Genomic DNA, 22,185 nt, shown 5'->3' on the forward strand with positions numbered 1-22,185 from the left:
AAATTAAGTTTGCAAACATACCAAAGCATATGCAAAATTTTAAACACAAGCCCGATTTTAATCTTTGAAGTAGGTTTCAGATCTTAAGACTGTGTTTTACAGTACTCAAAACAAGTTTCAGCCCTAAACCCCCATCTTGCTACTAACCCAAGATTTCTTTTCTATAGACTTAAAATGAATAAAATAATATTTATAAAGAAAACATAATTTGTGGCCTTCTGCCCCAAGTCCTAACACCGTCCTTGACTTGAGATAAAACAAGCAATCAACTAAGAGATCGTTTTTTTCATTATTTCAATCTCTAATACTGTAATAATATCGAGATGTCATCTTGTCCTAGCTGAACTGAAAAACTCATTCCCCACTCCAGATCATTCTCATTCTCATAATCATTCCCCTTGACCCTCATTCAAATTCATCATTCTCATCCCCATCAACAATCCAACCATCATCCTAAGAACATTTTCCGGGGGATAAAAGATTAACAAGGTTAGTCAATTCATAAGGCCGTAATTCAATTGACAACCTATATATAGATCATACAAAATGATCATGGAAAGGACCAGGTTCAACAACATAAAACAAATAGCCTTATACATACATATTAATTACTATGTACACCACCCTTAATCAGCAAACCAGTACCATAATAAGGATGGAGGACAAAATTACTAAATTGTCTATCAATTGAGAAAATCAAATAAAAGCAGTTTTACAAGTTACAACTTTCGACACAGTTAATTAAATATTCAAGATTTGAAACCTACAAACATCAGTCTTCTACAAGCAATTTTGCCTTCAACATAAACATAGAATAGCATAATAACCAACTAATTAAAGAAACTACCTGTCTACTGCATTCCACATGCAAAAGCTAAGCGAACTCAATACTTTCTTAAACCTCTTTAAACCACACTTTACAGAGCAGTTTATAGCAGATTCTTCCTAGGCCTGCCCCTGCCCCTCTTTGCACCTGATGTAGAACCTGAAGCATTCACATTCCTATGAACCGGAGTCACATTGCCACCCGAATTCTCCACAAACTCCTCATCCTCTCCTCCATTCACATTCATCCCAAACACAGGCGGTGTCCAGTTAGGAATCCCCGAACCCTTCCCCCCACTCCCACCTCCAACTCCCTCATTCCCCGTAAACCCCATGGGGAAAAACCCCCAACAACAGTAATACGCATCCTGCCCTTGCACAACCGGAGGCAAATTCCCAATCTCCGAAGCATGCATTGCCCTCTTACAATTCCCACATTTCAAACAACAGTCCTTATAAACCCTCGGATACTCATACAAATTATAACAATACGGACACATGGTCCAAAAATTCCGCGTCTCACCAGCATTTCCCCCACCCCCACTCCCCTTCCCCTTGTACCCCTTTTCTTGATTCCCCTTCCTATTGGCAACCAAATTCACCCTAGTAAACACCCCATACTCATGATCAAACACACCCTTCCTCCCGGAATCCGATAAAACCCCCCACGCATCCGCCACAAGCTGAAACGCCTCATTCGCAAGCGGAAACTTATTCTTATCAGGATGCAACAAAAGGGCCAATCTACGATACTGTTTCTTAATATCATCCAAATTATCAGATTTTCTCTCAAGCTGTAAAATTGCATACCAGTTATTCCGACCGTTGATTTTCTTCGTGTCGGCGGCCAAGAGCACATCGGTGATGGCCAAGATTTGATCAGAGCCGTCGAGGAGCGGAGCCGTTTCTTGAGCTAGCACGGCGAAGTCACGAGAGCTGGAGAGATCGCGGTTCGTCAAGAACTTCTCGGAGATGCCGAGGAGCCGCTCGGCCTCGGCGCGGCTGTCGGAATTCTGGGTGTTCTCCATTTTTGGTTAGGGGGGAGCTTCGAGAGTGAAATGTAAGAGATGGATTTAATGTATGTATCTGGGTGTGTTTATGTTTTAGCATAAGACTATGTATTGGGTGTTTTGTTTTGTTTAGGAAACTATGATTTTATTTTTTTGAAAAAGAAAACTATGATTTTATTTTGTTGTGGAAAATAGGGTAATCTTGCTTTTTTTTGTTTCTTTGTCTTTGAAATAGAAGAAATAAAATAATTTTTTTAACGAGTGTTATAAAAATTTATAAATAAGATATCATTGTACAGTTGTAATTGAATTGTATATGTTTTCTGTGATAAGATTTTATGATAAATGATTGATATCTTACGTTACAGTTGTAATTTAATTGAATAAGGGATATGTTCCTGATTCGATCACGTGTTGATGTAATTATAATCTAATCGAGTATGCGGTACGTTTATATTTTGATTGAATGTTGACGAGATTGTGTGATACAGTACAGCCTGTACAGGTATAATTCATTCGAATATATGATACAATCGTATTTTAGTCGAGCGGTTTTTAATTTTAAGATTGTAACTTGATAGATTTGTGATTATGTGATACACTTGTGATATAATAGAGTATACGGTACAGTTTTATTATTTGATAATTATAAATATATTGAGAATTTATCTGCTACCTAGGTATATATATATATAAATCATTTTATTAAAATAATTTTTTGTTACAGAATTCTCTAAAATAAATATTTATTGCTGTAATATTATTTTTTTTTTCCTGTGTACGTGAGAGATCGAGTGTTTGTCAATATATGCTTATGTGCTGGACACCTGGATAGCAATTTTCCAAAGAAATTTAGTGTTGGATTGAATTGCTGGCCTCCATCTGAACTTCCATAGAAGCTTGGCAAGTTCAAGTTCATCTGTAAACAACCTCTTAGCATACATCAGAAATTACCTTCTTTTCTTCTTTTTCTAAAGAAGAAAGTAAACCAGTAACTTATTCGATTTATTTGTATTATTAAGAAAATCCATCTAATACACATTTTAGCATGAATTTGTGTTATGGAGGATAACCTCTGGGTCCTGTTCATCATATTACACTCAATAACAACTTAATCGATAAATCCGGTATGAAAATTAAAGATGGCAGTGATTGTGTTGTATATTTATGAACATATTCATAGGTTATAAGATAAAATGGCAACAAGATAACTTCAAATATGCTACAAAAAATTAGTTGTATCATACTACAACAATACATCTTTAGCAAGGTCAAAATTTAGTTAAAACAAGCTCTAATGAAATTGCCCAACACAAGAAATGTAAAAGTAAAAACGCAGGAAAGAAATCATGTTGCAGGTTTCTTGCGAGTAAACCGCTGTAGTGCTTTTGGTAGCTCGTCTGCTACGCTCTCTGTCTTCCTTTTCTTTTTTGTGGGATTTTCCTCCTCCATCTGTTTTTCCAAGAAAGGCTTCTTGGCTCTATCAACGGCTTCATATTTCTTCTTCAGCTTCTTGCTTGGTTTATTCTTTCCCTTCGTTTTATTCTTCAGTGGCATGCTTTTAGCAGCTGCAACAGCAGCTTCTAATTCAGCTTCTCGCTCCAGCTTAGTTGGTTTGTTTCTCTTCTTTGTGGGCCTCACTGTACCGATCTTAGACGGATCCAGCATTACCGACTCTGGTGGAAGCTTGTCAAGAAGAGAGCGGATTTCTTTCTCTCTTCTCTGTTTAGTTGTTTCAAATGGATTCGCCACCCAAGAGTCGAAGTTGGGTTCTCCAGCTCCTGGAACGAGGATAGAAGACCAACCCATAGAATGCCCTATGCCTAGAACATCCTCATATGGACGGAATACTACTTCCTGTATCTGATAACCTTTCGCCATAGAATGATTCATATATCGACTGTACTTGTTGGATCCATTCAAATCTCCCAGTATCTGCACAAAAGAACCGGTGGAAGCAGCCAGCAAACCTTTCTGACTGAAATTCATGGTCTTGGCATGGCCAGGTAATTGTTGGAGAACCTCGAATTTTCTCAAATCCCAAAGTTTTATCTTCTTATCCATACCAGCTGTCGCCATGAGATGGCCATTTGGATGAAATGCCAAAGACGTGACAGGTCCTTGATGACACAGCATCTTAACAAGAGGAGCACCAGTGGTAGGTTTCCACATGTTAACTGTACCGCCAGAATGGCCTGTAGCAACCACCCCATTAAACGAATTTACCCGCATAACATCACATCTGCCTTGACCAGTTCGATAACAACCAATCATCTCCCCCGTTGTAACATCCTGATAGCGGAGCTGCCCAAATTTGTTCATGGATGCCAATAAAAAGTGGTTTTTTAGAAATTGAAGCTTTAGAACTGGGCCATGTTCCTAAAACGATCAAAACGACATTTTCAATTTATATATTAGATACTTGGATATACAAAATAAGTAAAACCATGGAAGTTAAACACTACTGTATAAAATTTCTTGCCATTGCATATCTATTGTTCACAAGAGCTAGGATTGAAAACATTTATGAACATTATTATCTGCATATTTAAAAAGCGACAAATAGCAGAGGAATGTTGAAACCAGACAAGCTGACTAACCTTTAGACAATGGAGTTCTATGCCTTCTCGGCTGTAAATATATGTATACCTGTCCATGTAAAATCACAATTAGTTCCAATTGTTTTCTTCCCACAAGGATCTGAACACTTACTAGATTCTTTATTCTCATAAGTCATACGCTAAAAGACCTAAAGAACTTTAAAAAACTGTGTTAAAAGTATTAATAGAGAATTATCAACCCAAAATACAATCTCCAACTCGAAATCAGCTCTTTGGCCAACTAACCCTTAAAAAAATCTGGCAATCAACTTTTTCCCACCCAACTCGATGTGATTTACATGTTGAACATGATACTCCCTTCAGGGACGGAACTGAAGGGGGGCACGGGGTGACGACCGTTCCCCAGAAGTTTTACATACTGCTATTTTTTATCTTAAAATTTCAAAATTTGTTATTTAGTCCCCCGGTCCCCCCATTTTTTACTTGAAAATTTATATTAAAAGGAAGTTGCTGAACATTTGACAATGAATTTATCATTGATGTGTTTTACAAGATGAAAAAGTCGTTAAAGTAGTATATATGTATAGATTGTGCCCTCATTTGATGTCAGAAAATTGTGTATATGAAGTGATATTTTTATTTATCCTTTTAGAATTATATTATGAGATTCAGTTTATAAGTTTGGCCCCTCCGAACTTTTTTTCTAGTTCCATCCCTGTCTACCTCAAGAATCAACAGATTGCTTCATAATATTCACAAATTCTAGGTTAAACTCAAAACTGGTGATATACGAAGCCAGTAGAAAGAAATTGGAAGTATAATAATAATGACTAGGTGAGCTTCCTTTAACTCTCCAACAATTGAGAACTAACCATTCAGTTATACATATATATGGGCCATTTGGCCATTATAGAAACAAGCTATTACATTTTCCAATGCAACTCGTTATCTATTTATCAATTCCATAACATGCTACAATACATGACTCGTGAACATATGGTCTAAACACCAAGTAATAGAATGCAATTCGAAATAAATTATACAGGCCTAAAATATTTGAATGCATTCTGTTAATATAAGGACTTACTTCTTCTGGGCAGCAGCGAAAAATAGTTCATTGTGCAAAAAGACAATATCTCGAACCGTTTCTCGAACCTATAAGAATAAAGAATAAGTGAACATCTCAGCATTTCCTTGAAAAGTAAGATAATGTTACTGCCACCCTTAAGCACCAGTATAGCATAACATTGGCTGATCAATACCTTCAGAAAAAAACCTGATGAAAGAGTTTCCTAAGACTACATCTAGAGCCTTAGATAACAGCAGAGAAAAACATAAATGGTTGTAGAGACTAGAGATACATATAGCATCAAATTATAGCTACATATTAAAGCAACGTCAGAAAAAAGGACCACGAGATCCCGTTCACAAAGTAAGTTCAGAGACAACAACCAATACAAGATGACATCGATCATGGATAGCTTATAAGATTGCAAGTTGACTTGAGTATTACATAATCAGCACATAGTTAGCAGTAGTTGTATGTAAATGGAACTGTGATCGTTATCTAAAACTAGCAAATACATAAAATCATTTATGGACGTTATACATTCACTAACTAAAAAGATGTTATATGGAGAGAAAAAGAGAGCTGAAGAAGCAACTTTCTGGTTGGTTAGAGTGGGCTAGAAGTTTGGGGAAAGGATTGTAGCAACTATCCAACTGAAAGAGATGTGTGTATTATTTTTGATATATCCAACTTCACATTCTATTCCATCTATGTCCACTCCTCACACAAGCATTAAAAATCTTGCTGACTTTGCATCCTGTGTTCCAAATCATCTATATATTCATGTCTTTAAATTTAAAATCCACATAACAGAAATTTTCCATTGGTATAATGAGAATTATAATTAATTAATATAATTATCACAGAAGCACATGAATTAATTTATTATTAGATACTGGGAATTTGGAACGTACATAGTTGTCCTAAATACATCAAGATTAATTATCTTGGACAAGTAACATTGATGTGCTAACATGTAGATATTAATATAAATTATTCTTTTCAGAGTCCTGCTCATTAATATAAGTCACAAGTATCAATGTCGCTAATAGCTAGAATATTCGCCATCAGGATAACAAGTATCTCACGTTTTTGTGCTCCCAGATACAACTGAATGCCTCTGAAATCTCAACACATCAATGTAGAAAATATATTTCAGCAGTTATCAAGGGTTTCAGAAAAACAAGACAAAGATTCGCCAAGACTCCTGACCATGATTTTTCTTTTGACTAGTAATATGGAAGGAAAGCTTGAAACAGAAAAACAGGTTTTAAACACATCATTAAAATCTGAAGTTCATAATAGATAAAGCAGAAAAATATTGTTTAAGGAATTAGAATTACTAAACACAGAAACCAGAGTTTAACAATGCATATTGATTTCATATATTGATATAAAAGATAATTAAATAAACCAAGAGACGGTGTATATCTCTTGTTAGTTATAAAAATCATATCGTGTCACAGATCTTTTATTATAATAGGCAACCAGTTGAAATTTATGAAATTGTAAATTAGTACTCCCTCTGTCCCGGCAGGATGTGCACATTGAAGGGCAGGGACTCGGCACACATTTTAAAGCTCCGTTAAACTATAGTTCCATATATTATTTTTCTTTTCTTCTAAATAATAAATTCAATGTTTCTTTAATACAAAAAAATAAAAAATTAATGATAAATTATGGCAGTAGACTTTATATTCACCTTAAAATGTGCCGATCATTGGAAAAAAATGTATGCAATTGAATGGAACGGGAGTAACTATTAGAGTGGATACTTTGGAAAATATTGAAATTGCAGATAGAACACTATAGTTATTATAACGATGAGAGCAAACAGCTACTTTATTACATCACGACGCTTGCATCTAAAAATCAATGTCATGAATCAATAACATTCAAGGCAAATGAGAGATGCGACTAACCTGCATTTCTCTAGTAACACCCATGCTTTTTACATCAATAATCGCCAAATGACCCTTTCGTCCGCCTAACGCCATGTATCGCCCACTTGATGTATAATCAAGAGAATAAGGACCAAGCTCTGGTTTGCAAGTTAATAAAATTTGTGTAAAAAAAATATGAAATGATATATATCAGAGAGAAATCAGATACTTAGTTCATGACATAGAAACAAATACGCGACTTAATAGAAGCAAAGATCCTTGACAGTGTGTGAATCACATACTGCATCAAGAAAGAAAGTTCCTCACCTATACAATGTAAAGAGTAATACTGTAGTTCTACTACGACCAGGTAGCTACAAACAAAACAGATGATTTAGAATATCTTCCTCACTTTATTCTTTGGAAGTTATTTAACATAATTTCTGTGGTGTTTATGAGATATATTATATAAGATTGTGACCATCTATTGATATAGATGTCTACGTCTAAGTTTGAGTGTAAGATTTGATAGATAAGTTTACATGAAAAGCTATTATACCAGTATGTTCCTCAAAACTTATACATATCACAAGACAAATAAATACAACGATGCCTAAGCAATGTGTATAATGTACAATTCACGATGCGAAGTAAAATTGAAAAGGAATTTACTAAACTAATAACCTGGGAGGATAATATCATATTGATTCCTTGTGCTAGAGATATCTACTTCGCGAGCAATGGACTCCTGCTTAATTCGCCATGTCTTCTCTATACCTTCAGGTTCCAAATATCCCCCCTCAGTTGGCATAAGCCACTACAAAACATTTACAAAAAATCCAAAAGATCAACTTACATTATATAACACACACACACACACACACATGAAGACATGATTACGTTTAAAGTAATAACTTCTGTTAAGCAACCAGCGGAATAAGAAGTCAGTCAAGGACTTTAATGATGTTCAATTTCAGATAATTACAACCTTTCTTGATAACTACATGGTGTCCTGAATTTGAGAGATCACAATTAGCCTACACAGGAAATATAAACCCTTATAGGTCCTATTTTCATTTTTTTTCAGAGGTTGAAGTTTCAAAATCTATGGGAGCCCTACGAAGAGAGAATATATGGGGTCTCTGTGAGGAGAGGGATGCATAATAAACCACTGGTAACATGTCAAATACAAAGCACAACATAAATAATGAAATAAAAGATCAAGGGTTCAAGGACCAAGACAAGCTATCAACTTGTTCTGGAAATTTAGCAAAAAAAAAAACTTGTTCTGGAAAGAAAAAAAATTACCTTTTCAGCTTTGGCAGCAGCCACTGCAGATTTTCCATATAATTTTTCTCTTGCAGCAAGCTTCCCTTTCAATTTTTTATCTTGTAAAACCTGCAGATATCCAAATCAAAAGAACACTTTCAAGATTGCTATAAAATCCAACATTTGAGATCCAATGGAAAGTCATATTTATACCTCCAGATTAGCTCCTTCTCCTCTAAGATACTTCTTCACTTTTATTTCCATCTCCTCGGAGATATCCTGCAACAATAATTAGATTTCATTATTTCAACAGTTAGGTCCAGAAAGTACTATGTATGATCAAAAGGTTTCAAGGGCATCAAAGCTCAAACTTGAGGTTGTAACATAGACATAAAAGATAAAAATGTTCTATCTGAACTCATGTTAAGTAGATTGAGCACTTGGAAACAAGTATGAGCTAATAGTATGACCAAATGTAGTATACTAAGATCGATAGCTTGTCAAGGGAAACATTAGGCCTTAAAATTCTCATATGACTAGTTCCACTGAAGTTTACATTATGAAGGTACTGATATGATGTCAAAAGCAATCATAAATATGATACAGAACCTTCAGGTTTAGCCGTAACGTGAAAAATTACATCATCAAACATCCGATCACAGTAATAATGTACAGCATCATGTGAAACTCTATATAACTACCTCTTCGACAGCAGGGCGTATTTTTCCAGGATCGCCGTTCTCTTGTTCCACCGCCATCTTGTAAGATCCTATATAATATTACTTCACAGAAGAAAAGGCTGGAATAAGAAAATTAATCAATTGCTAAATTCAATAAACGCTTAACAAACAACATGTAGCAAATATTCTTTTAAATTAGCAAATTACTGGTAAGAGATCCAAAATTGATACACACTGCATATGGCTATCGGCTATTGATGCATAGAGATCATCAAGCCAGAGATAGAAAAATACGATCGAACATCAATTTGTCAGTGGAAATTAACATATACTTCTTATAATCCTAAACCATAGAAATCCACTCCCACAATCAACGCTAATCTAGAGGCATATTAATGACAGACAGCTATTTCAAGACTCTGCTAGATCTAAATAATACAGTTGATAAAATATGTATTTATCAGTTTAGCATGACCTTTCCGAACCTTACTTCAGCATGTGTGGTATGTACAATTTTCGTGACAAAAATCCATAAAAGAAATCAAAGTGCGGCCTCCAATTCGATACATACAAAAAATGTATATAAACACAGCTCCAGCAAGCAGCAGAATTATATTATTGAACTACAAATTCCCACAACTTATACCCTTAAAAAGCTTCGTACCCATCTAATATATATATATATATATATATATATAGTTAAATATAACATAGTTTCCATCGAAATGTATTCGAGAATCACCACAAAACCAGAGTAGCCACACTACCAGGCGCTGAAGAATCACTCCGTGATATACATAGGTCCTTTTTTTTTCTCAGGGGACTTTCATCAAACACCTAGCAGCATTACTCAAAACCTCGCTTAAACCCAAAAAACATTGTAGGTATCATTAATCAGATGCCCAAAAGAAACAAAACACAAAAAAAAAAATTAAAAAATAAGCGTCCAGATAAATGAATTTGAAGAACTATAGAACACAAAGTACGAGTGGTTTCATTGTAAAATTAAGATGCATCATGCATACAACTCAAATTAAACAAGCGTTTAGTCGAAGTAAAGGAGATAGCAGCGATACCTGAGCTGTGTCGCAGTTGACAAAACGGCGAAGGGGGCGGGAGGTTGTGCGTGTTTTTGACGGTGTTTTAGTGTGCGTGACTGTGTGAATAAAACCCTTTTTGCAAACCCTATGAGTATCAGGGTTTTTCACAAAATTGCTCCTATATACATGTGGTAATTGATGGTTTTTGTATAAAAGTTCTCTTTTATAATAATTTATAATTTATTATTAAAAGGTCCGAAATCAAATATATAATAATAATTTAAGAATGATGAAATTATGTTTTAAATCAGTGTTACAAAAATGATTAATCATATGTATTTTAATATTATAATATTATTTAATATTTAATATTTAGTTATTATTGCATTAGTTATTTATTAACTCATAAATTTTACTATTGTTCATGATTAAAAAAATATAGTATTTTAATTTTACTGAATTTTATATATGCTTCGGTTAAGAAAAGTTTATAAAGATTAATTGAATGCAAAAATTGATCTTGCCATCCATATTGTAGGGGATTAATCGGCTGAATCTGGATTTTTTAGAACATTGCTACAAACCTAATAAATTGATCCCAATATTTAGATCTCTTAACTTCCATTCGATTCAAATATATTATATATATATGGGAAATCTACAAAACTACCTACCTTTTCTTTTATTGTTTTCAAAAATACTACCTTCCAGAATTATTTTTAAAAATACCTTTTCATAAAATCTTTTTTTCAAAAACACTGTTTGCAACTTTTGCAACCTCATTTGCAACTACAGGCGGCGCCAGCCGTGTTGCAACCTCTTTTGCAACTTCATATGCAGCTGAATTCCTGATTTCAAGTTCCAGTTTTCAAATGTCATTATATATATATATATATATATATATATATATATATATATATATAACTGCAGTTGCAACCTCATTTACAACTATATATAGTTTTCAGTTGCATTTAGTTGCAACTGAGGTTGCAAATGAAGTTGCAACTGCAGTTGCAAAAGTTGCAACTGCAGTTGCAACTTCATTTGCAACCTCATTTGCAACTTTTGCAACCTCATTTGCAACTTTTGCAACTTACAGTTTTCAGTTGAACTAGTTGCAATTACAGTTGCAACTTTCCATTTTTATTTGCAACTTTTGCAACCTCATTTGCAACTTTTGCAAACTCAATTTGCAACATTTGCAACCTCATTTGCAACTTTTACGGCTGCGCCGCCCAAAGTTGTAAATGAGGTTGCAAAAGTTGCAAATCGTATTTTTGAAAAAAAAATTTATGAAAAAGTATTTTTAAAAACAATGAAAAAGATGGTAGTATTTTTAAAAAAATAATTTTACAGATGGGTATTTTTAAAAAGATCCCTATATATATTTATATATGTTTTGTATATTATTCAAATCTCATGACATAATTGAATTTAAATAAAAAAATCTAAAATAAAACAATAAAACAGTCAATTTTGACGTATTTAAAATTAAACAATATGATACTTAAAAGAGGTTGCCCGATTTCACCGGGATGAATTCACAACTCTCCTTAGTATCATTTCTTCCGGTTACATTTCATAACTTGTTTTCTATTTAAATTATATTTAAAATATTGTTATTTTTAATTGCTTTAAAAATAAAAATAAAAATATTTTAATTTATCTTAACAATGTAATATATAAAAATTTCCAAGGACCAAAAAGTAAATGAGTAAGGACAAAAAAATTGGGTCCAATGGAGTATTGTATTTTGACAATTCAATTTCATATTACTGTATATCGAATATATATCGAATATATCATATTGAAGTGAAGCTTATAAGTTTAGAATTCTAGTATATATCTGAATACGTGAAAAAAAAAAACTAATCTTGTCTCCTGTCTTTCACTATTTACAAATAAATATTTTAAAACACGTAGAAGATAAAACATTAGTTGGGTTATTCAATCATGTTTTAATGATTTTTTCCTATGAACAAAAGTTTAATATAAGATATGTATGCAGAACAAGAATTTTCTTAGAGAAAGTTGTAAGCAAATCTTATATGTGTTTTAAAATGTGTGCCGAACACTTAAAGACTCATAAATTGTTTATTTGATTAAGTGCTATATTGTATATGCTTGAACTAGTTATTGATTTATTAATTCTGTTTCATTTAAAATATTGATTTTATTGAGTTATGTGTATTTTAAATCATTTAAAATTAGTTATTCATGTTATATCATTAGAGTCAAATATGCAGAAATTTGACTTGGTGATTTGTATTCTCATATATTGTATTACACTTGTTGAACGACTTAAATCAAATTACAAATTTTGAAAATACAAATAATTAATGATTATTAAAATACACCCACATAACACTAGCATCAACGATAGTGAATAGTGAAAATAGATTTAATTTCTTATATATAGCTTCACAACTGTTATTCCGTGAATATCAAAAATATCATATTTAGAAAACTTTGAGTATGAACTTGAATTAACTTTTAAGCACCAAACCATCCTAATCGACATATGAGATTTGCGCTACAACTTTTTGTTAATTTCTTCATAAAATTAAAGATAATTTTTCTAAAAGAACAGTTTAGACGAATAATTTTGCAAAAATAGAAAAATACAATTTTCTATTTTGAAAGAAATGCTTACATGTCTCAATTAATGATTATGAAACCGAGAATAGTTTTTAAAAATTAACCGGGTCGTTGGAGATTAATTAAACTAAAAATGACATGCGATATAATATTATAATAATATTTAATATATCAAATTGGCTAATGTATATATTATTTATAAACGATTTATAATAATTAATAAATTTAAAAAATCTGGATACACCTTGCCAGGATTTTTTATTTTTGTCCATGTTGCCAGGATTAATCGGTGACCTATTTTTAGAACCATGGTCTTGACTCTTAGACACCCAAACTCAATAAAAATTATGATTTATTCTAATTCTCGACTTATCGTACTTCTGCAAATTCTGAAACGCGACATATAAACAACCATACACACATCGTTACAGAGAGATTGAAAAATCAACCGATGAAGAGGAGCTTAGCAAAATTGTTTGGGCGAGGAGGCTTTGTTGGCAAAATCTTGGAACCCCAAGCCAACACATATAGATACAATAATCATATATATACTCGTTTTCTATATGTTTCTTCAAGAAATCCTAATGGGCTGGCTTCTAATTTGAGTTTAAACAACTCTTTGTCTCGTTTACAGCAATCCCCATGGACCCTTTTTGCAGGTTTGTTGATTTCTTGATATTAAGTTGTAAAGATTTAATCTCTGTTGATTTTATTACATAATTTGCTTTTTTTTTTTTTTGCTTTTTAATGTGTAATTTATAATTGTTTGTTTTAAAATGGCGAATACTATTATTGGTGAAGTAGTAAGAATTTTGGAGTTGTATGTCATGGTTGGTTTGATTGTTAATTCTTGTGTGCTGGGCAGCTATTTAAATGTTATTGGAAATGCAAGTATCTTTGTTTTTTCGTAAATGATACTAGGTTAGTTTGTATTTTATGGCTATATGTGGTTGTTGGCCTGCTATATATGAGCTATTATTTTGGTTTGTTTAGATGTTATGTTTTTAGTAGTGAGCGATTTAAGATGTTGATGTAAGCATCTCTAGATGCGGTTCACCTCTTCCAGGATAATACAGGGCTTCCCTCAGCTCGGTCTTTTTGGTTCTTGAGAATGGTCACCATCTCTCCCAGGACCGGAATGATTCTCCCTGCCCGATGGGTCATGGAATTTTTGGGTTTGCACCCGAAGTTCATTTAATAAAATGCCATTTGTCCAAAAAAAGAAGAAAACTAAACTAAATAATCATGGTGCTTCTTAGCGCCAAACATGTGGATAATTAGCTAGATTAGTTGAATTAAGCTGGAACTCTAGGAATTCATTTCTGACAATTGAACCTTCTCGAACTGTTTTATGTGACAATAAAAATAGATTGATTCTTTTTGAAGATTAGAAGATATTATCCCATAGCAGCAACTATGGAGTATGGGCCATTGGTTTGTTTAGATATTTCCCTTTCATGCATTGTGTTTATGGAATCTGAGATGATTCTATGGTCTTAATTTTACTATGTTTTGACAGGGCAGAGAAGAAACATGTTTATCCAAACACAATCAACTCCAAATCCTTTATCACTCATGTTTTATCCTGGAAAGCCGGTAATGGAAGTTGGGAGCTCTGACTTTCCGAATGCTCGTTCAGCAATGAATGCACCACTTGCAAAGGCCTTGTATGGAATTGATGGTGAGCATGAACCATATTATTAAGTATTGTGATTTGCATAAATCTTGTTATAAAATTTTATTCTCCAGTCAGTTTTTAAGTTATGGCATTATAATGAAATTATATCTTGTATGCTTCTAGTGCATTGTAATGAAACCAGACATCCTCATGACTTTTTATAACAGTGCTGTAGTGAATTAGCAAGTCTTCATTTCTTATTTTTCAGAGTTTTTGTCTCATTAAGGGGCAAAGTTTAGACTTTCATGAGCTATATGACACTGTCATGACCAATGATTTATATGCAAATTTTATCGAGCTCTATTAAAATAAATAGGAAAAGGTCTATAACATTTATTAATGGTTATTTATTTGCATATTATTGCGGATATCTATATATGTATTTACAATATGGAATATTGGAATTTATCTTCTCGTATTTTGGAAGAATGTGTTAGCTCCACTTCTGCTGCAAGCATTGTCATAGGTTCCAGTATACAGTATAGTTTAAGTGATTAATGCTGTGATTATCTGTCTGGTAAGTTCTAATATCTCGTTCTAATACCTCTGTTGATCACTTTTGGTGTTGGTGAAATAAGTTAACGTTTTTTTGAAGGTAAGTAAATTTTTTTAAGAGGTCTCATACCCCACTCCCATATGTCTCCAATATGACTTGAACCATCAACCTCCCGCTGGAGTGAGAGGATCTGATACTGTTGGAGCATTGCCCTTATGTTAAACAACAGACGCTAATATTTTCGTTGTTGATAAGGGGGTTTGAACCTATAACTTCTTAAAATCAAAAGCAAGAAAATAACCGGTAGGCTGTATTCCATGGCTATAGCAGTGGGCACTGGGAAGTCAGCACTGGATTAGTGCTCTATTAGTTCAGGGACTTAGGTCCTCGCTGTTTTGTTCTCCCTGGCCACTTATGAATGGTTATTGGCTCCATTGCAATCCTCTAATTTGCGTAGAGGTTACTCTATATATTTGCTTCAATAATTGTTTCAATTTTATAAGCTACACTAATTTCTGCACTATTTTTTCTACACTTTTTCCAAGCGAACAGAAGTGTCAAACTTTTCTTTAGTTTGTAGCCAAGAATCTGCTACACCTGCTTTTCTACAGCCATGTTCTTTTTTTTTTTTGTTGGGCCACCTCAATGCTTTAATTGATTGTGTAATTTATTGATTATTAATCATTCATTTACATAACTATCAATACTACCCCCCCCCCCCCTCCCCCCCCTCCCCCTCTCATACTATAAACACCACACCCTCCTTGTGTAAAATATATCTATGTATATTAACAAAGGAAATTGGTGGTTCTACAGGAGTTACTCGAGTCTTCTTTGGGGCAGATTTTGTAACTGTAACAAAATCAGAAGCGGCTTCATGGGATTTTCTTAAACCAGAAATCTTTGCTGCCATCATGGATTTTTATTCTTCCGGTGAACCTTTATTTCTTGACTCAGCTGCTGCCGCCGCCAAAGACACGGCTATTCATGATGTATGTTACCAAACACTTAATTTTTCGGCTACAATTTTTTAACTATTTCCTCTTCTTCCTTAGAGGATGTCTCGATAGCTCAGCAATTTAATAGACCTGATAAATAGATGGATACTTATTGTTGATGTGGCAGATAATATATCTTTCGAAATGGAGTATAGAGTGTAAATATGACATGAAACCAACAATGGTTCTTTCAACATGTGTATGGTTTCATATAAATCTAGCAGGATCTTATCTTTATTTTGTATGACCTCATGTCATATGATTTAAGAATATATGTCTTGTCTAAATGAAGATATTTTTTCGACATCTTTAGCTGTGCTAAACTTTAGTTTCTTCGTATTACATGGGCAGGCTGTTTTTAGTTGTGTTTATTTCTTTTTTGTAGTATCTCTGTTTCACTCCAGAAAAAAAGTTTAAAATTGTTTTCCTAGTGTTTGATGGGGGGATAGTAATTTGTGGTAAGTGCTTTAGCCTCTGCTTGGTTCCAGGTTGCATAATGTATAGCTTCTTATTAAGAGCCAGCGGTTGGTCTTCTGGATGCAGTGACGCTTCTCTGGTGGTTAATATATAACGACTGTAACAAATTCAAAGTGTTCTACTTTCCTATTTAGTGTATAAAAAATTAAAAATATATTCTAGTTTATATTTTGAAGACATAAAGACCTTACAAATTGTTGTGTGAATTTTTTGAACCTCTGTTATGATCGTTGGCATCCTTGCCTTTCCAGGACGATACAGAGACCGTTGCAATGATCAAAGAACTATTAGAAACTAGAATTCGACCATCTGTGCAAGATGATGGTGGAGACATCGAGTATATAGGTTTTGATCCGTAAGTTTACTACCCTCTGTTAACAGTATATGATTTAATATTTGGTGTAAAATTGTATTTTAATCTATAAATCTGCTTTCCTTCCTCAGAGATTCTGGAATAGTTAAACTAAGAATGCAAGGAGCATGTAGTGGTTGTCCCAGCTCATCTGTTACACTAAAGTCTGGCATTGAAAACATGCTGATGCATTATGTACCTGAGGTAAAGTTTGACATGAATCCTTATAGCACCTATGGTTATGTATTTTTATATTTGGTATCATATCACTCTATATTAATATGAGTTGGGAGTACTATTTACTATTGGCGTACTGTTCCTTTACCATCATAATATATCAAAACTTGTCAGATAGTACTTGATGTCATATGCAATTGGCAGAAAGGTTAGGAAAATTACAGAGGAAAGGAAACATTACGCACAAAAGACTTATACTCCCTCTGTCCCATTTAATTGTATACGTTCCTTTTCAACTGCTCGACACGCATTTCAATGCTCTTATAAAACATAGTTCCATAACTTATTTTTGAGATTTTCTTTCTCTGACTAAAAATATAACATCCAAACTTTAATTCAGAAAAAGAAAATTTTAAAAATAAATTACACAACTACACTTTACAGGAGCATTAAAGTCCGTGCCGCGTCCCCGTCCCCCCATGTATACTACTCAGGGGGACGGAGGGAGTAACATTTAGTGAGGGAAGTTGAGAAGATCAGTGAGACAATTCTTAGTATACATGTCCTCGTTTAAGTTTAAGCCAATATAGCATAACAGATATGTTCATATATTATTTGTACCAATCTAATGAGCTCCAACATATGTCAATCTGACTAGTTGAACCTTTCTTGCCAAAAGTTAACACTTACACATTTCCCATCAGAATGAAACATACCTGAGAGGCAAAGTTCTGATTAAAGTTATCAAGGTTTAAAGTGTATTTTGCTTTTTGTTTTATCATTTTCATATTTCCTGTTTTATATTCTTTTTTTTTGAAATCTCATGTTTTATATTCTTAAAATACAATTCAGACCTGATGAATGGTTGACTGGACACAAAAAAACTTAGATTGCTATTTGTTGTTTGGTCGACGACTGCTTGTAAAAATACCCTTGCCAGTTTCCTGGATTAAGTTTTATTTACTCTAGTCAATTTCTTGAGAAATTCAAAAACTGAGGCATATTATTGGTCAGATTTTAAGATCCGAAATGGATTCAATCCCTAATTGATTCTTTTATATGGCGTTAAAATCTGGAACATGACTAGATAGAATATACCATCTACAAATTTGATTAAAAGCTTTAAATATTCTTGGAATTGCCTGTTCGATGAAGTATTTATTTAAGCACAGATAATAATATGGATTGTTTTGGACCAGAGATTGGTAAACATATAATGTCTAGTGTCTCTCATTGAATTGCAGTTAATTATACTATCTCTTGCATAGAAACGACTGTCTGTAACATTAATAATCATGTTCGTATTAAAGATGTTGCGCACATATGCAAGTGATATGGCACATTCAATGGATTTTGCAAGAGTAGCTACCTCCTCCTGCAGCACAGGAGAGTTGCCTGTCCACACTTGATTTAGCATATTAAATGGAAAAGGATTAGATAGAGTAGGAATAGTGGATAACAAAATTGTAGAAGAGTTCCAAAGATTAGGGTAACTGAGAGCAGAATGTGACAATCAGAATGGGGGAAGAAATGAAGAATCTGACGGGCAAGGGTATTTGTTTAGGCTGCTTCTAGAAAAATTGCACTAGTTAATTGAACTGAAGTTTTGATGCATGGCCTTTTGTTATCTCGTGAGGTGGGGAGAAGAATACTCTCATTAATGCAATCTTGTATATTATTCAGGTTAAAGCAGTGGAGCAAGAATTCGATGATGAGGATGAAGATGCAGAAGCAACTGTGAAGACAGAATAAGTGAGTTAGTAGTTCCTTTATCGTTTTGATTTAGCTACTCATTACATAAGGAATTCCCTAGCTCCGCTTTTAGAAAAGAAAAATGCCATGTTCTTAACTTGTATCCAATTATAATATACTTTTATGCAAATTGATTAACATGTATTGAACTTTTCAATGGTGATTTATGTACCAGGTTATATATATTTTGTAATGCGGAATACCAGAAATAAAAGTGACCTAATGTACGGAAAAGAGAAGAATTGATATCAAAGTGAGAGTGGTTTCAGTATCCTAAATCTGGAGACCAGAGGGTATTGCGAAGTGGACTGGAAATCGATTGGCTTGCTCAACTGCATTTCCTTCATCCCTTTAACAACTTCAGACTTTTGACTTGTAAATCATTTTGTACTTGAGTTATGTGTTTTCTAGTTTTTCGTAGACACGCAGTCATTGATATTGTTACTCCAATTTTGTGCGTTGTACCATGGTTGATGGATTAGAAAACAGGTTACATCATAGAATGTGACTAATAAAAGATGCTAAAAATTTTATGATTAGGTATTTAGATAAATTGGAAATTTGTTACTTTTAAAGGAATAGTTCTCGGTTGGGCTTGAGTTGGAATTGAATATTATAGATTGAAACGATGCTCTTGTCAAATCGAGTTGATATATACCTTCGTTTTACAAGCATTACAATTTGATTTGAAATTAGAATTCCGAATCTGTTAAGGTTGTCAAAATTGAATTTTTTGTTGAATGTTAAGGATCGCTCTCTCTAGCTACAATCCGGGGACCAGGAAATTTCTCATTCATTGTCACTAGGGATGAGCATAAATCGAACCTAAAACTGAAACCGAACCGAAAGCTGCAAAAACCGCACGAAACCGCATTGAATAAAAACTGCACAGATACTTTGGTTTTGGTTTCGACAATTTTAAAACCGAATACGAACCGAACCGCAATAATATTTATATTTATTTAATTATTTATTTTATATATTTAAATCATATATACAAATCATATGTATTATAAATATATAATTGGATATGTGATACACTGCCTGTCTGGTGCTTAGTTAATTTATAGGCAGTTCTTATATGTAAGTTTGGCACAACTTAGATTGATTTATTTATGTAACTTTTCATGTGCCTTAGAGCAACTCCAAAGGGCTCTCTAAACAAGCTCTTAAATCTAAAATTTAGGAGCAAATCAAAATTTAGTGCTCCAATGGGCTCCTAAATTCTCTTTAAAAATTTAGGAGCCTACTCTCTCTCCTTTCTTTTAAAGAGCATTTAGTAGCTCCTAACTCAATATTATATTATTTTCCCTTCAATCTTCTCTCTCTTTTAGTTAACTTTTTCCTCTCATTTATATAAAATAAATATAAAATGTGAATAAGGAGCCAAATATAAAGAGTAGCATTGGAGTTCTCACGTTTTCCGATGTATTAACTTACTAGGAGCCACATTTTATATTATTGTATAGGGAATGATTTAGGAGTACCATTGGAGATGCTCTTAACTCTGTTAGTAATAGTTTTTAGGCAGCTCCTCGGCACCTCTTATAGTTTTTCGGATTTTTCACGGTTTGAAAACCGAACCGCATCATGTGAAACCGAAACCGCTCATATTATAAATCAAACCGCACCTATAGTGTTTGGTTTGGTTTTGGTTTTCAATTTTAGAAACCACACCTATGTGATCCCTAACTGTCACAATGCTCTTGGTGTGGCACAACTACTGTCGCATTTTGTAATTTAGGGATGTATTCGATTAGGATTTTAACAAATTGTTTTTATCTATAGATTTTAAGGAATTGTATGTAATTTTGATTTGCGGATTCCTTAAAAAAATGTCGTAAAATTGATATAGATTTTTTAGGAGTTATGCACAATGCTTCAAAATTCAATAAAAAAAAAATCTGTAAAGAATGATTTTGTGTTTGGTTGGAGTGAATGATTCCGTAAGGAATGGAATGAAAAAGAACTATATTATGGGCAATTTTTAACAAATTTCATTCCTTCCTCCATTTCATTCCTTTCATTATGTGCTAGAGATCATACCTTCAATTTGAGATGGAATGCTCCATTCTCTCCTACCTCTAATTTTTTCTCAAATCTCATCCTAGAAATTTTACACTCATTTAAATTTATTTTAAAATTTTCTTCTATCTCTATTAGTTTCAAGTATTTTTACTCGTTTCATTACATTTTATTCAATTCTCCCAAACCAAACACAACGAGAGAATAAGAATAAACAAGCGTTCTGAACTCCATTCAAAAACTTGAATTGCAGAATTGATATCGGCAAAAGCTCCCACATGATAGGTTCAGCCAGATTTAATATGCAGTAAATATTTAAATATAAACATATTTATAATTTATATAATTAAATTAAACGACACGAGGTAATTCATTTGAAGTTTTCACTTGCTTCATTCAACAGTTCCATTTTGCTTCACTAAGTCGAATTCAAATATTGCATGAACCGAACCTGAATTACTCCTAAATAATTTATATAATTCTATTAATATTTTTTGATAATTATAATATTGTATAAAAAGAATGCCGAAAATTGAATCCTCAATATGTAAATTGAACGTCACTCGGATCAATTTGATTATGAGAGACGATTCCAATTATTATCAACAATTTACGTATTGGTTTTTATTACGAAAAGAAGACGGATGGGCTCATGACTCATGTTATAAGAAACCAGGGAGAGTTTGCTGTCCGAACTCTTTGAATATATATCAAAAATATTAAAATTTATAATTTTTTTTTTGTTTCTCTCGAATAAAAACAGTCAAAATTGAAAATACACGAGGAATCCAAGAGCGCTGCTTATCTTATCTTACTATGGAATTATGCCCGCGCTTCGCATGCGGAGAAATTATTAGTAATTTGAATTAAAATATTAAAATATGAATTAAAAGGAAAACCACTATCCTAAAGAGAAAATATATCGTTGTGACTATAAAATCCATGATATTGGCAACACTATTTAATTATTATTTTTTATTTAACAAATAATTTTTATTTGTATGCGGAGAAACTTTATATTTATAACGGGTTTTGTACGGTGGATTTTTGTAATATAAATGAAAAGAAATCATGAAAAAAAATATATTACGTTGGATTCAAATATGCAAAGAACTTCTATATTTACCAAATATTGGAATAACAAAATGGTGGGTGAATCACTCGGCGTACGTAGCTTATATTAATATTCTTAAGACTAAAGATTAGAATCGACAAAACCACAATTAACATACGTACTGAAGCATTTCAATTTCAAAGACATGCGCATAAAATTCTAAATAAAATTTAGAAATATT

General features: G+C 33.1%; 3 protein-coding genes across 5 annotated transcripts; 1 reads left to right on the forward strand and 2 right to left on the reverse strand.

The window, feature by feature from the left end:
- Positions 1-668: 668 nt before the first annotated feature.
- LOC108220822 (uncharacterized) lies at positions 669-1,945 on the reverse strand. The gene has a single exon (XM_017394682.2). The coding sequence runs from the start codon at positions 1,851-1,853 to the stop codon at positions 930-932; it is 924 nt and encodes a 307-aa protein (XP_017250171.1). The 5' UTR covers positions 1,854-1,945; the 3' UTR covers positions 669-929.
- Positions 1,946-3,027: 1,082 nt separating this feature from the next.
- On the reverse strand, positions 3,028-10,507 carry LOC108223214 (probable U3 small nucleolar RNA-associated protein 7). Of its 3 annotated transcripts, XM_064093293.1 has the most exons (10): positions 10,374-10,491; positions 10,040-10,158; positions 9,319-9,399; positions 8,831-8,896; positions 8,657-8,746; positions 8,033-8,165; positions 7,388-7,506; positions 5,484-5,551; positions 4,436-4,484; positions 3,028-4,214 (listed from the first exon to the last, which is right to left on the reverse strand). In XM_064093293.1, the coding sequence occupies exons 3-10, from the start codon at positions 9,373-9,375 to the stop codon at positions 3,183-3,185; spliced, it is 1,614 nt and encodes a 537-aa protein (XP_063949363.1). In that variant the 5' UTR covers positions 9,376-9,399; positions 10,040-10,158; positions 10,374-10,491; the 3' UTR covers positions 3,028-3,182. The 3 variants fall into 3 exon arrangements, with proteins under 3 accessions (XP_063949363.1, XP_017252839.1, XP_017252840.1); XM_017397350.2 differs by lacking the exon at positions 10,040-10,158 and having other exon boundaries at positions 10,374-10,507; XM_017397351.2 differs by lacking the exon at positions 10,040-10,158 and having other exon boundaries at positions 9,319-9,416; positions 10,374-10,492.
- Positions 10,508-13,267: 2,760 nt separating this feature from the next.
- Positions 13,268-19,440, forward strand: LOC108223216 (nifU-like protein 4, mitochondrial). Its single transcript, XM_017397352.2, has 7 exons — positions 13,268-13,594; positions 14,455-14,616; positions 15,926-16,101; positions 16,836-16,939; positions 17,029-17,140; positions 18,797-18,865; positions 19,041-19,440. The coding sequence occupies exons 1-6, from the start codon at positions 13,387-13,389 to the stop codon at positions 18,863-18,865; spliced, it is 831 nt and encodes a 276-aa protein (XP_017252841.1). The 5' UTR covers positions 13,268-13,386; the 3' UTR covers positions 19,041-19,440.
- The last annotated feature ends 2,745 nt before the right edge of the window (positions 19,441-22,185 follow it).

Source organism: Daucus carota, chromosome 5 (genome assembly GCF_001625215.2).
Source record: "Daucus carota subsp. sativus chromosome 5, DH1 v3.0, whole genome shotgun sequence".
NCBI lineage: Eukaryota > Viridiplantae > Streptophyta > Magnoliopsida > Apiales > Apiaceae > Daucus > Daucus carota.